Here is a 14734-nt window from a genome sequence, read left to right on the forward strand (position 1 = left end):
AAAGCAGCCCCTGAAACAGCAGGGGGACACTTTTCTCCAGTCCCTCCAGGAAACCTTATGAGGTCCAGATGCCCTGCAGGCGATGGCATTGCTCCAGCAGCAGTATCTGCTGCTTCTTGGCACACCTCCCATGACGCTTTGTGAGGGCTCCAAAGCATCTGGCTGCTGCCAGGGGTAATGGGGTACCAAGTCTTCCCGAGGCTCAGAACCTGTTTGCCATTCTCCCAGGAGACCACTTGGCCCTTAACTGTTCTTAAAATAATTACAGGGATGTTTCAGAAGCAGCCTGGAACAGTGGAAGGAGCATAGGAGGGAAGGGGAATAGTGAAGGAAGAGGCAAAACCACATGTATCGGGTACGGATTACATGCCAAGTACAAGGCTGCATGCTTTCACAGATGTTCTTGTTTACTGTAATCCTGACACACCCAGAGAAAGAACAACCACCTGTTTACCAAGAGATTACATGACATCCCAAGGTTCTCCAGCTAATAAGAAGCAGAGCTAGGACGCACCCCAGCTCTGCTCACCCCTATAGCTCTAGCATGTAGCATAGTACACATGGTGCTGTCTACGTATTTGTGGGATGGATACATGAATGTAGCCTAACTCCAAAGCTTGTGCTCTTACCTCCACCAGGGAAATAATGCTGGTAAAGTGCTCTTACATGGCAGAGTATAAACGAAGTAATGGAAGGCACTGCGGTGTGTGAAAGGCTGACTTCAGAGTGAGATGAGGTGATTCCCTCCAGGCTCTGCCTTTTACTAATTCTCTGACCTTAGTTAGGAATGTCACCAAGTCTCTCTCTGAGGCTTGGCTTCCTCACCAGTAAAATGGGGCTAATAAAGCTAATCTTGCCATGTGGTGGCCGGAAACAAACAACTGTGATGTATGAGAAAGCACTCTGCAGGCTAAAAGGTGCCAGGAGAGAAAGTGTCCTGTAGGTCACTGTCCATGACATCGGAATGTCATTCCATTGGCCTAGGAAGGGCACGTCTAACACCATGGTTGCAGGGGAAGAGCAACGGGTAAAAGAAATGGCCCTGGACACAGCAGAAGGTACAGGATTCTCATCTATTTCAACTTTAAGTTTAGGACTTAACTGGCTGTCCTCTGTTTGGAATGCACCACAGACAAAAGAATTTCAGCAAGCCTTGTCCCCCTACCTTTTATATGATATACGAGGGAGCAGATAGGTTAGAAGAAAACCCTGCTGTTTTTGCAGTGTGGTATTGATCCTGGAAACTAAATGATAATGCAAAGAGGCAGCATCAGCTTCTCTTCAAGCCTGCATCATGCAGGCTGCCTGGGATTCTCAGAGAGCCTAGAATTTCATAGGTAGACACCCAAGCACAGACTGGCAGGGTCTGCTTCTATCACACACGGTAGGTCAGGGGTGGCGCTAGACCGAGAACACCCTCTAAGCAGACTACTCCCTGTGCACACCTCAGTCCCTTCCCCACCCATGGGGACCCTAACAGAACTGAAGATGCTAATGGCCTTTTGCAGTCAATGTCTACTCCTCTGTAAGGAAGAGACATGAGGGTGAGTGTATGTGTTTGTGTGTTTTAAAATACATGCACCCAAACTCACACATGTGTATTCAACACAGTAGGCAAATCGCCCATAGCAGGTAAGGGAAACAGGGGAATGGAAGCAGGAGACAGGGATAAAGGTAAGAAACACAGACACACACACACACACACACACACACACACAAACACATGAAACAAGAGAGGGCCTTGCACAGACCAGTGAGGATAAAGTGTCATAAACTGAATGTGATTAATTCAACCCCTGCACCTGACACCCAAGGAAGACCAAAAGAGTTAGGAGCATACCCTCCTAGCACTCAGAGTGGAAGCCCCAAGGGAGAAATCAGTCTCTGCCATTGATTGGGACGAGTCATATTCATTCACTTATCCGTTCCTTCACAGATAGGCATTGTGCGGGATGGGCAAGGGGAAGGGGAGAGCTGCAGGGCAGGGCAGGCTAGGGTAGGGCACTCGCAATTACACAGGCAGATGGGTCCACAGAGGGTGATAACCCAGGTGCTATGACAGAGCAGGCATAAGCTCTATGGGCCGCAAGAGAGGGGTGTGGAGGAGGAGGGTTAGAGAAAGCTTCCTGGGGAGAGTGACATTTCATCTGACTTCTGAATATTAGGTAGGATTTAGCTAGGCAAAGAGAGGAGGTGATGCATTCCGACAGTGCAAACAGCACACACAGCAGCCCAGAAGAGAGAGAGTGTGGCCCCTGAGGGATTGAAAGAATTTTAATGGAGCAGGAGATGGAGAGTAAAAGTGGAACCGGCAAGAGGGAAGGCTGAAAAGTGTAAGCTCTGTGAAGTTGGGGGAGGGAGGCTTGCTCTCTGAGCTTCTGTGTGCAAAGCCTGGCACGGGACACACACAGGAAAGTGTAACACAAAGCAATTAGTGCTGTGATATCAGTCTGAACACATAGTTATGAACACAGAGAAGGAAGCCCTTAAACCTGCCTTGAGGTTGGCGGGGGCAGGAGGGGTGTGTGTGGAGAGGACACGCAAATGAGATTTCAGAAAGGAACCATTACCTGAGCTGAACCTAAAAGGAGTTTAGGATTTTACTTGCATAAAAAGAACAGGAACTGGAAAGGACATTTCAAGCAAGAGAAAAAGCATGAGCAAAAGCCCTCTCTACCAGTGTCTAAGCTGATGAATAAAAATACCAGAAACCCCAAACTAATCATGACTAACAGAGGGCCTCGGTAAAACCCCTCAGGTTTAGTCAATGGGCTCAAAGGGGTTTTTTTTTAAGCTGATTCTGTGCATTCTCTGCCTTCATGATGCAGATACAACCAACACCAACTTCTCTTCAGAGCCAGGAGTCATCTTTACCCACTCTGTGATTGCTAAGCAGGGTTCAACATGACGACTTCCCTGTCTGTGTCAGAGAAATGAAACATAAAAACAAAAAGCCTGCTTCAAGAGGGGGGAAAGCCAGCTCCCTCCGGGTCTGGCACAAAATTAAGTTTTATGAGTTACTTGGCAGCCAGCAAGGCACAGAACAAAGCCAGTGTGAAACCACCTTTCAAAGTAACCTAAGTTGACAATTAAACTTGCTCGGTGAGGGGGAGAAAAGGAGTTAATACAGGCAGAAGGCCTTTCATCCTTCACCTGAGCCTGTCCCTTTCCTATGTTAAGTACAACGCAAGCAAGCTGAGTGAGGGGATTTAACACCGTCATTAAACAAATATCAACATCCAGGCTTAGGTGGACATCCCTCCCTGAATCATATGCCACCCAGGGTTACAATGACTACGGTAATAACAGGAAAACATAGCTTCCACATGCCAGGCCTGCTGTGCTGGGCTGTAATTACCCAAACAATGACAATCTATTGAAGACAAGCATTCTTTCCCAACCCCCAAACACACAATGCCCCCCAGAAGGAAGCCTGGCATACTGCATTGTAATTGCTAAATCTCTGCATGTGGTTCTGCCCCTGAGCAATGGTTCAGGTAGGTATAGTCCATTCTTGGGCTGGAGAGATGGACTATCCCATGGTGCCAAGAAAAAGTCAGTAAAAAATAGATGGCTATGTTGTTATCAACAGACAGGATCCAAACAACCGGAAGAAAAATCGAGGACATTCCTGGGAGTCTTTTTTCCTCCGAAATTTCCAATTTTGAAGAGTTGGTGCCTGAAGAAACCAACAGCACACCTGATGGTTTGGATTTTCAAAGTCAGATCTTTGCACAGGCAATGTCCCCACTGCTGCATGAAAATGAATTGATGAGTACAAATGAATGTGTTTGAAGACTTTGCCGTTTTATGGTTTATTAAATGCCATATTGGAAGATGCAAAGTTTTATAGACTGGAAAGGGCTCTTCAATTAAGAAGGTAAAGAACTGAGGATGAGCCCAACTGTTCTTCCATTTCCAGTGAATACTGAAGATAAAAAAAAAATTAGGTCACATTAGAGTAGTGGTTCTTAAAGTGTATCCCTGCACCAGCAGTATCCATATCATCTGGGAACTTGTTAGAAAAATAAATGATCAGGGGACTTCCCTGGTGGTCCCCTGGGTAAGACTCTGCGCTCCCAACACAGGGGGCCCGGGTTAGATCTCTAGTCGGGGAACTAGGTCCCACATGCATGCCGCAACTAAGGGTCCTCATGCCACAACTAAGAGGCCCACATGCTGCAACTAAACATGCTGCAACGAAGATCCCACATGCCGCAGATAAGACCCGGTGTAGCCTAAATAAATAAATACATATTTTTAAAAATATAAATAAATAAATAAATAAATAAATAAATGATCAGGCCCCATCCTCCAAACCTAATGATTGGAAACCTGTTTTCACAGCTCCTCCAGGTCACTGGGATGTACTATCATGTTTAAGACCTTTTGCACTAGAACTGTGGTCCTCCACCCTGGCTGCCTATTATCATCACCTGGTGAACATGTTATTGCGATGCCCTGGCCAACCCCAGGCAACTACATCACAATAACTAGGACTGGAACTTCGCAACAGCTACTTTTAAAAAGGCTCCTCGGGTGATGTAATGTGTAGCCAGAGTTGAGAGCTGCCATATACTGGAATAAGAGAGATTTTAGATTAGATACTTTGCAGCTTCTGATTTTTGGCTTAACTCAAAGTAATAGTGGTTACTGAGTGAATCTTCTTCGTGAAAGAAAAAGCTTTTGAGAAGAGGAGAGATTTCCATCTTCAGGAGCTGGAGAAGTCAGATGTGAAGCTCACACACTGTACCAACACTGTACCAAACCCAACGGTAATAACAGTATTTAACAACTCATCAGCAAAGACAGTTGCTCATCCTAGGAAAGAGGCGGGCTAATCCCCACGTCCAGAAGTCACTATAAAAGCAGTGCGCTCGGAGGCAGTGAGGAGTGACACCACACCACCCACATGCCTCAAGTCCAGCTGCCACAAACCACCAAGGGGAGCTCAGAGCCTCCCACTTACTTCTTGGCTTTGAAGTCCCAAGTATTCAGGGTGTGTGAGAGAGCAGCCTCTTCTCACCAGTGTCTGGTGTCACCCAATGTGCAAAATGATGACAACCTGCCAGCACAGAATTCTAGGGGGCCACTCCCATGGGACAGGCAGAGCCTAGCATCGCTGCTTCACAAATGAACTGTGTACTGGGGCCATCCCTCTACCCAAATCAGGAAATTGGCAGAACACATTATAAGTCTGTTCCTCAAACCGGGGTCCACTAGTGTCGTCCCAAGCATCTAGGATTTTTTTACCCATGAAAAGGGACGTGAGCACTACTAAAACGTAAGAAAAATTGTAAATTCTTTTCAACAAGAAGAGGCAACATTCTTTGGGAAGTTTCTGGAGAAATAATAGGCCAACCATCATGTTTTTACACTGTGACAGTAAGATCAAACATTCCCTTAAATTTTTTTTAAAGATAGAATAACAAAGACTGGAACCAGTTCAATAGCTGGCTAGTGAACATACTTATGAAAATAACACCATCATCATGACATTCTCACAGAGTGAATTTCAGATATCCAAGCTTTGGGGCGTTATACTCCCTCTCCCCCAAAAAAGGATGAGGATAGGAAAAAATGAGAGGGAAAAGACCATGCTTTTGTATCCCCAATGCCTATGATTATGCAGACTTTGGAGTTGGACCAACCTGGGTTTCGATTTTCACCCTACAATTTATTTGCTGTTTGGCTTTGAACTTTTAAGTCTGTGAATTTCAGGTTTTCATCTATAAAATGGTAATGATAATCCTTAGCAGTGACCAGGGTGAGTAGAAAGAAGGCTTGGATTGCATTTAGCACAATGCCTAGAAAACAGCAAATTAAGTAGCAGTTGTGATCATTAACTATTCACTCTTGAACACCCAGCTGAAGCTTCACTTCTCTTGTGAAGGTTTCCTTGACAAAAATGCTTACACACACACACACACACACACACACACACACACACATACACACACATACACAGTCTTTGTAGTTCCAGTACTCCTGGTATGCATCTAGATTTTAGTCATTATATTATATTGCAATTGCTTATTTATATGTTTATAAGTATTTTCTTAAGAAAAAAGACATGCCTTTGTATACCCAATGCCTGGCACATACTTGGTACATCATATGTACAAATGAATGAATGAATGAACAAATGAAGCTAGCTATGTATCTCATTTACCTAGAAATGAGATAAGAAAACCTTAATTAGGATGGTAAGAGTGGAAAGGACAAGACAGGAGAGAGACATACAGGGAAATTGATAATAATGGTTGACTATTGGATATGAGCAGGAAAAAAAATATTGTTTTGCAGAGTTTTCTAATACAGTCAATCATAGACACCGTTCATCCAGAAAGCCCTTCTCTGAGGATTTTCTAGGGAAGAGAGGGGATGGAGAGAATGGTCACACAAATACTTAGAAAAGATTTATTGGTTGTTTGGGTCTACCCAGTCCTCTGAAACCAGCCCACATAAGGACAGATATTCCTGGACATTATGCAAGGACAAGGTAAGGCTGCAAAAGGAACCTGAGTCAAATCAAGAATGTTTATCTCTGTCTTCCAAGTCTCAAGAATTCTAGTCCTGTGTTTAATCACTGCCTCTCAGTCTTTACCATTATCACCACTCCATCTCCCTCATTATCTTCTGCAGACTCTGCCCTTTGGAAGCCCTCTACTTACTCCCACTGAGACTTTCCTTTTAGTCTCATTCCTACCTAATCTCTAAATGATGTCGACCAATATACATTGGCTTCACTGCCACAGCCATCTCTCTATCAACATCTAATGCCTCAACCTATCTCAAGGGTCTAGGCATGAGCAATCTGCTCATCCAGAAAGAGTCTTAACCGTTTCACCACTGCAGGAGATAACTGGAGAAACAAAACCAAGGAAAGTCAGCCAAGAAAGCAGGTAAGTGGGGTTTTCTTGGCTATGTAGACATAGAAAAACTCTCCTACCCTCATCCCTGGAAACCAGGGCTTTAGTAAATGGACAGGCAATCGAAAAAGTCTGCAATATGTCCATACCTACACCTTGAGAAAGCCTATCCAACAAGAAATATGGTGACAAAATGCTATACGCTTAACTCTAGTCCCCAAGCTGTCTTTCACAGCCAGGGAATTAGTCACTGGAAAAGCAGGCCCATTGAGAAAGTCACTGACTTTTATCTTTAGACTTCGACTGCTATTCATCAGCATCAATATTTTAGAACTTAACTCAGCCCTAGTCTGAGTCCAGGACGTCTACATCATCACGAAGACTCACCGCATCCTGACAGCTGAGGACCTCCAAAATGCTGTTGAGTAATTCGACACAGTACTTCTTCTCCTGGACCTGGTGCTGCACCTCATCCTTCTGCTCCAGCAGCTCCTTCAGTTCCTTGGTGATGACAGGAAGCAAAATGTCCCGGCATTCTGGAATGAAGGCAGTTCAGAGGCATCTGAGCTTCCTCGTTTATTAGCTTCTTTTCTTTATTTTTAAGATAACATTTCATTAAATAAATAATTCATGAATATATTCTTCTTGTAAAAAATGTAAATATTAAAAATTAGGTTAAGGGACTTCCCTGGTGGCGCAGTGGTTAAGAATCCGCCTGCCAGTGCAGGGGACACGGGTTCGAGTCCTGGTCCAGGAAGATCCCACATGCCACAGAGCAACTAAGCCCGTGCGCCACAGCTACTGAGCCTGCGCTCTAGAGCCCGCAAGCTACAACTACTGAAGCCTGCATGCCTAGAGCCCGTGCTCTGCAACGAGAGGCCACCGCAATGAGACGCCTGCGCACCACAACGAAGAGTAGCCCCCACTCACCGCCACTAGAGAAAAGCTCACACACAGCAACGAAGACCCAATGCAGCCAAAAATAAATAAATAAAATAAATAAATTTTTTTAAAAATTAGGGTAAGATTTCCTTAGAACATTATTCACAATTCTGGCCCCTCCCACAACCCCTACTCCCCAGAGGCAACCAACCAGTTACTCTATTCTATATAGATGTATGTGTATATGCATATAAAAATGTATGTATGTGTGTTTGTATACCAGTATAAAATATGTAGTATCATTTTGATTTGGTTTTTCATTTAAGTAAAACATATCGCACTGTGTTGATCATCTTTCAAGATCTTCTTATATGTTTTACATATGTATGTTGTCAGTATAAAAAAATTCAGTGTCATTTTGGTTTTGTTGCCTTTTTATAAAAGGGGACTATACTGCACATATTGTTCTGTACCTTGATTGTTTTCATTCACCAATATTTTTTGGAGCACCTTCTATGCTATTACATATAAGGATCAACGTTAATTATGTATAGCTGTTTTATAGTATTCTCTATTATGGACATATTTGTTCATTTAGTCATACCCCTATTGATGGACATTTTTCACTGGCATAAACAGTACAAAAATGAACAACTTTCCACTTGCACCCTTGTACACCATGACTTTCATTATAAATAAATTAAAACCTTTGCAAAGATGGGTAACTCTCTTGGCTTTGCTGTTTCAGGAAGTACCTGGAAGGTTCTGAAATCCTATACAGCATTCTTCCTATATTTCTATTAAAAATGGCAAACCTTGAGAGATCAAAAAAATCCCCCCAAATTTCAAGCCATCCCTACCTAGATGCTTCTACAGCTGAAATGTGAATCATATATGCCAATTTTATTTTAATTCAATACAACAAGTAGGTGCTGAACATCTTCGATGTGGAAGGCACTGTATTTCTGGAAGTACAGAGATAATATATGGTTCTCACCCATGAGATACTTAAAATACGACAGAGGTGATCAGCAACAAAACAAAGGGCAATGGCAGAAGACAGAATAAGATACCGGTGGGAAGAATCAGACATCAGCTCTTGTTCTGTCAGCCCAGCATCTATACCTGCTCTGGCACAGCACCCTGGTTTCACCCTGGTGAGCCACCCTGCTATGGGATATAAACCTAGGGATACTGTCATAAGGCTCCCTGCCCTCCTCTGGACTGGGTTGGGTACCTGACCCTAATTAGGATAACCTCTTGATCTGAACCTTGAGGGAACTTTAATAACAGTTATTGCTGACATTGCTAACATATTGAGCGCTTACACTGTGCCAGGCACTGTTTGAAGTTTCTTGCATGAATTACTTCAATCTTCCCAATGACTCTAGGAGGTAGATACTGTTATTTCTCCCATTTTGCTGACGAGGAAACAGAGGGACATGCCCAAGTATACAGAGCTAGTAAGTGGTGGATCCAGTCTGACTGCAGAGCCTGTGTTCATCATCACTAGACAAAGGGTATTATCTTTCTTGGAGCTCATCTGTCCGCACAGAAGTGCCCTGGGGAGGCTTGCTGATTCCTCTCCCAGGGCTATTCTGAATCTCCCCTCTCTGAAGACTGGTTCCCCAGCTTTTCCTCTGATTCTTGAACTGCTCCCTATCATACAAATACATTTATTTTTGGTTAAATTTATCAGACTAGGTTTATGTCGCTCACAACCAAAGAATTCAGACTCGTAGAGTCATAAAATGCCATGAGGGCTTCAGAAGAGAGAAATGATCTATGGTTGGAAGGTGCATAGAAGACTTTATAGGCTCTGATAGAATTGTGTCCCCTCTCTCAGAGCACTAATGTCAGTTTGTAATTAAATTCTAATTAGTATAATTAATGTCCATTCATCCAACCAAAGTGTAAGCTTCATGACAGCCAGACTCAATCTCAGGTGCCCAGCACAGTACCTGGATCATAGTAGCTACTCAGTAAATCTTGATGGAATGAATGGAAGAGGTGTCATTTGAGATGGCCACTGATGAGTAAATAATATTGCCATCGGGAGAGTGGGGATTTAGAGAACAGAGAGCGATTTAGAGTTCATGGACCAAGATGTGGAAACGTATACAATGGTGGAATATTGCTCAGCCATAAAAAAAAGAATGAAATAATGCCATTTGTAGCAACATAGATGCAAATAGAGATTATCATACTAAGTGAAGTAAGTCAGAAAGAGAAAGACAAACACCACATGTGGAATCTAAAATATGGCACAAATGAACCTAACTATGAAACAGAAACAGACTCACAGACATGGAGAACAGACTTGTGGTTGCCAAGGGGGAGGGGGCTGGGGGAGGAATGGGATGGGAGTTTGGGATTAGCAGAGGCAAACAATTATATATAGGATGGATAAACAACAAGGTCCTACTGTACAGCACAGGAAACTATATTCAATATCCTGTGATACACCATAATAGAAAAGAATATATTAAAAACAGAATGTATATATGTGTATAACTGAGTCACTCTGCTGTACAGCAGAAATTAACACAACATTGTAATTCAACTATACTTCAATAAAAAAATAAAATTAAAAAAATTTTTAATAAAAATAAAAATAGAGTACATGGACCTGGGTAAGTAGAATAGTCTCTTGGAAGTAGAATAACAGGAGATAACATTGAAAAGGAAAATTCTTAAATGCAATGGGTGGTGTAAGATTATAGTTCTATGGAAACAGAAAATAACAGGCAACAAAAATTTTGATTCAGCTTTGCTTAATGTTATAGATGGAATCATGGGCCACAGGTTAATGGTACTTTGGACGCAAGAAATGGGTGGCCTAAGGACTTTTGAGAATACAAGGTGCTGAGTTAGCCATTACCCTTTGTTTAGAGAGATAAGAAAAAAGACTGGATAATATTTACATACCAATTACCATAACATTTAAGTTAAATCTATACTTAGTCCATATCTTGTCACCATAAAGTGGAAATTTTGTCCAGGTCTGTTTACTAAAAGGGGTAAAGAAATTTCCTGCAACATTCATGCAGAAGTTTGTTTTAAAAGTTATCTTCTAAAAGATGTTAACTTGTAACTTTGAAACTTTTTGTTTGTTAGAGGAAACTGTATGTGTAAGAATGCTTGTTGTAGGAAAAACTAGGTGAGTTCATTTGAAGTTGTAGACTCTTTGTCTTTGGGAGATGAATGACCTCACCAACTTCATGAAACTTAACTCCCTTCACTGATGTTGTCATAATTAAACCCCATCAGAAGATAAGAACTGTGCATTCACTTAAGTTGGGTAAGAATTGTAAAGTCTTCCTCTCTGAAAAGTTAATTTTACTAGTAAAATAAAAAAGATTTTAATAAAGGAAATTTAAAACACAACAAAAATCTTGTTCTTCCATAGTTCTCTGGGCAAAGGGAGTCTTCAAAAGATGTTTTTTTAAGGTGATTCATGTCATTGCAGCATGTAGGGCAGCTGGTGGAAGAAAAGACCAAAGAGCAGACAGAGACCAGTGTATATGCCACTGCAGTAGTCCAGGTGATGGCAAATGAGAATAAAAGTGCTGGGTTCTACCCCCCCTAGACTCCTAGCCTCTGATACAACATTCTTGTTCTCTGTTGAAGCTAAAGATTTGATAAAACCTTAAAGAAAGTTGGTCTTGAGTTTAAAGCATAATAAGACAATATTTTAAAGCCTAGAACAATAGGCTTTTGTGTCCAAGATTAAAAATCATTTAAAACCTCTCCATCTGTAAATGGGATCACTAGGACCTGCAGAAAGGAGGTTTGTAAAGGTAGACAAAGGGTTAATCTACTGAGGCAGTTAATTAACTCATTCATTCATGTAGTCAGTCAGTCTACTACATTTATTGAAGGCTCCCTAAGTGCCAGTCACTATTCTGGGATGGGAGGGAATGTAACCAGGGGTTGCGTGCCCATCACAGCAGCAGAGTCAACAGAGATAAGAGGCAGACTTAAGTAGACAAGAAAAACCCTGGTGTCTCTACGTCCTAGGAGTGGCAACCTGTCAGTGGACATATAACAGAGCTATAGAATAGTAAAGGTCAGGTTTTTCCTAAAAAGCTCATTCTGTTGGTATTCTAGTTGAGATACTTCAGTTAGATCTTATTACAAAGACATGGGTGCAAGGGAAAAGGCCCATTGGAAGATTTTAAATATTAATGAAGATCTCCTTGAGAAGTCACCAGACTTTACATTCTACTTAAAATTAAGCTAAATTAGTAGATTCTCATGGAAAAGTCTAATAGTGAGTTCTCCATCCCTAGAAATATTTAAGCAGTAGGTAGCTGTCTCTGGGCAGGGATAATGAAGAGGTATTCAAAGTATCAGATGAAGGGTTAAACGGAATGATTATTAAATCCCCATCCAAAACTCTATGATCCATAAAACAGAGGTCCAAAGGAAGTGGCAGGAGGAAGGATGTATTTGCTAGGTGGAGAGGCAGTGGACATGTCTGCATTGTTTACAGACCACTGAGGTCGTGGGAGCTACAGACCAGGCCTCAGCAGAAGCCGTGGTTTATCCATCTGAAAGTCACCGACTTTACAGATGATCAAAACCAGCATCCCTATAAGACGAGGGCTCTTCGTGCTGAGAGTCAGCAAGATTTGAGCTGAGGAAGCCATTAATAACGTAGCCTGTTTTTCAGAAAGTACTTTGTCTTCTCGTTAACCATGATTTCTCAGAAACGTCTGGCTCCTCTGTTCTGAGGTGAAATAATTTTTCTCATTTGTATTTGGAGCTGTGAAATTACATTAGTCTGTAAAGCTTCAGGAAGCAGCATTTCTAAATTGTGGCTTGATTGTCAAGCAAACAAACAGAAACGGTTAAAAGATAGATATTGCAGAGCCTTAAATCAATCTTTATAGGTAGAGGCAATGAGCGTGAGAGACCTGCAAACACAGCCTGGGTAACTGAGCCCCACAAAGCCTGGAGATCGGCCAACAGGTGATGACAAGTCCAAACTGTAATTCAGACCAGGCACTTAGGAATCCGCAGAGCTACTCAACTCTGTATTTTCATAGAAAGGAGTTTTCTTTTGTCAAAGTGACTTGCAGAGAGAAAAATGCAGTGTTTCTGGGCTCTGGATTCTTCCTTTTCAGAGAAAGTTTTATCCTATGGCAGAAGATGCCACTGCCTAAATTCACAGCTCTCTTGAAGTGTGATATGCTTTTGCAATAATTTCACGACTCAGGGATACTTCAAATAAGATGGTCCTTTTCGTCACCTCCTTCTCTCCAGTATCAGCTCCATGGAAAGATCAAAATGGAGCCTTTGTCCACTTTGGAAAACCACCTTGAGGTGCATCAGGCCACAAGTATATCTGTGATCACAGCCACAACTGCAGCCCCAGAGGAAAACACTCTTAAGAACTACATCTGAACTTGCTGTCTTCCCCACAAACCTGCTCCTTCTTTGCTCACTCTGAGCGAAGACACCCCCAGGCACACAGTCAGCCACGCAGATTTGATTTCTCCCTCTCTCTATCCCCAACATCTTCTCCATCAGGAAGTCAAATCCATCTCACCCCCAAGCCAACTTCCTGCATCCTCTGTTCCAAGTTTCCCAAACTGATCTCCCACTTCCAATCTCAGCAGCAGGAAATTTCCCAAAACTCAAACCTGACCACGGGACTTCCCTCCTTGAAGTGCTTCAGTAGTCTCCCAGGGGTGAGTTTTACCGCTGCTCTGGCATAGCTGAAGGCCCTTAGTGGGCAGGCCCTTCCTTACCTCTCCACCCTCCACCTCCTGCATCACTCCAAGATAGCCTCTCCTCTCCTGCTTCTGAGTTTTTGCATGTTATTTTCTTTGCCCAGAATGTACTTATCCCACCCATCTTCACCTGACTAACTCCTCCTTGCCTCCTAGGTCTTACCTTAGTTGCCAAATCCCCTAGGACAATGTTCCTGACACCCCAACTCTGACTTGGGTGACCCTGTTCTGTGCTCCCGTAGTATCCAGACTAGACTTTCATCTTCCCATTTCTCACATTACATGTCTATCATCTGTGTAACAGGAAGAGCAGTAAGATTCTCATTAACATCCCAGAAATGAAGCTGAGGTCCAAAGTTGAGGACAAAAGGTGTTAACTGCTCCACTTTCTAAATCCAAACCGTCTCCAGTAGTTGGTGTACACCGTCATCCCCCATGGTTTTTTGAGAGGTACCAGTTCAGTACCAGTCCTACAGTAATCTGCAGGCACCTCATCCCAGAACTGAGGGAGGGTCTGCAGAGGACTTTGGATACAAAGCAATGCCCATAGAAAGAAGGCATTGCCTCTCCTCCCTGAAGCTGAGGTGAAGGGAGGTAGAGCCAAAAGAATCACTCGTGAAACATATGAAGACGAGACTGGCACCTTATGGCCCCACTAGGGAAATGTTTGCTGATCTTCCATCCCAGGTACATCCTGGCTCCACCGGCAGAATGGAGACACTTGAGAACATTTGGGAATCCCTCTCTTACTGTGGGGAGAAAGGTTAAACACACAAGGTGTGTGTGTCAGGGCCTCAGTCACGTCCTCAGTGTGGTTACCCCATTTCTAAGCCTGCCTGTGGCAGCCTTTGCTTGGAATTTCACTCCACTCACAGCCAGCCCCTTACGTTACCACCAACATGGGTTAATGGACTCTTCAATCTTGTTCGATTTTTCACAGGCTTTAAAGTGAAACTCGTTCTGCTTTGGTCAAGTTCCTATTGACTGAAAGGCGAATTCAGCTCAGCACAACCCTCCTGGAGGAGAGCGAGGAACTTGTGATGGCCAAGGCTTGCCCTGCTCTCCCACAACGCCCACCCCCAGCCTTTTGGCAAGCAGGGAAGACCCCTAATTGAAACCCAACATTCTCCCCAGGCAAAGCTGAGCAGGGCCAGCCCTGCTCTGCTCGGCTGCTTTCCTTCTGTTTGGTAGGGGGAGCATCTGCAGATGTCAGAGGCCACTTGGTTCCATCCGCTAGCCACG

At 43.2% G+C, this 14734-nt stretch overlaps 1 protein-coding gene across 1 annotated transcript in view; it reads right to left on the reverse strand.

The window, feature by feature from the left end:
• Positions 1–14734, reverse strand: part of DOCK2 (dedicator of cytokinesis 2) — a 425439-nt gene that overhangs the window by 267939 nt on the left and 142766 nt on the right. Inside the window, exon 26 of the mRNA XM_082456398.1 lies at positions 7260–7408. Coding sequence (XP_082312524.1) covers positions 7260–7408 — 149 coding nt within the window. The remainder of the gene's footprint in view (positions 1–7259; positions 7409–14734) is intronic.

Source organism: Balaenoptera physalus (genome assembly GCF_965194825.1).
Source record: "Balaenoptera physalus genome assembly, chromosome: 3".
Taxonomy (NCBI): Eukaryota; Metazoa; Chordata; class Mammalia; order Artiodactyla; family Balaenopteridae; genus Balaenoptera; species Balaenoptera physalus.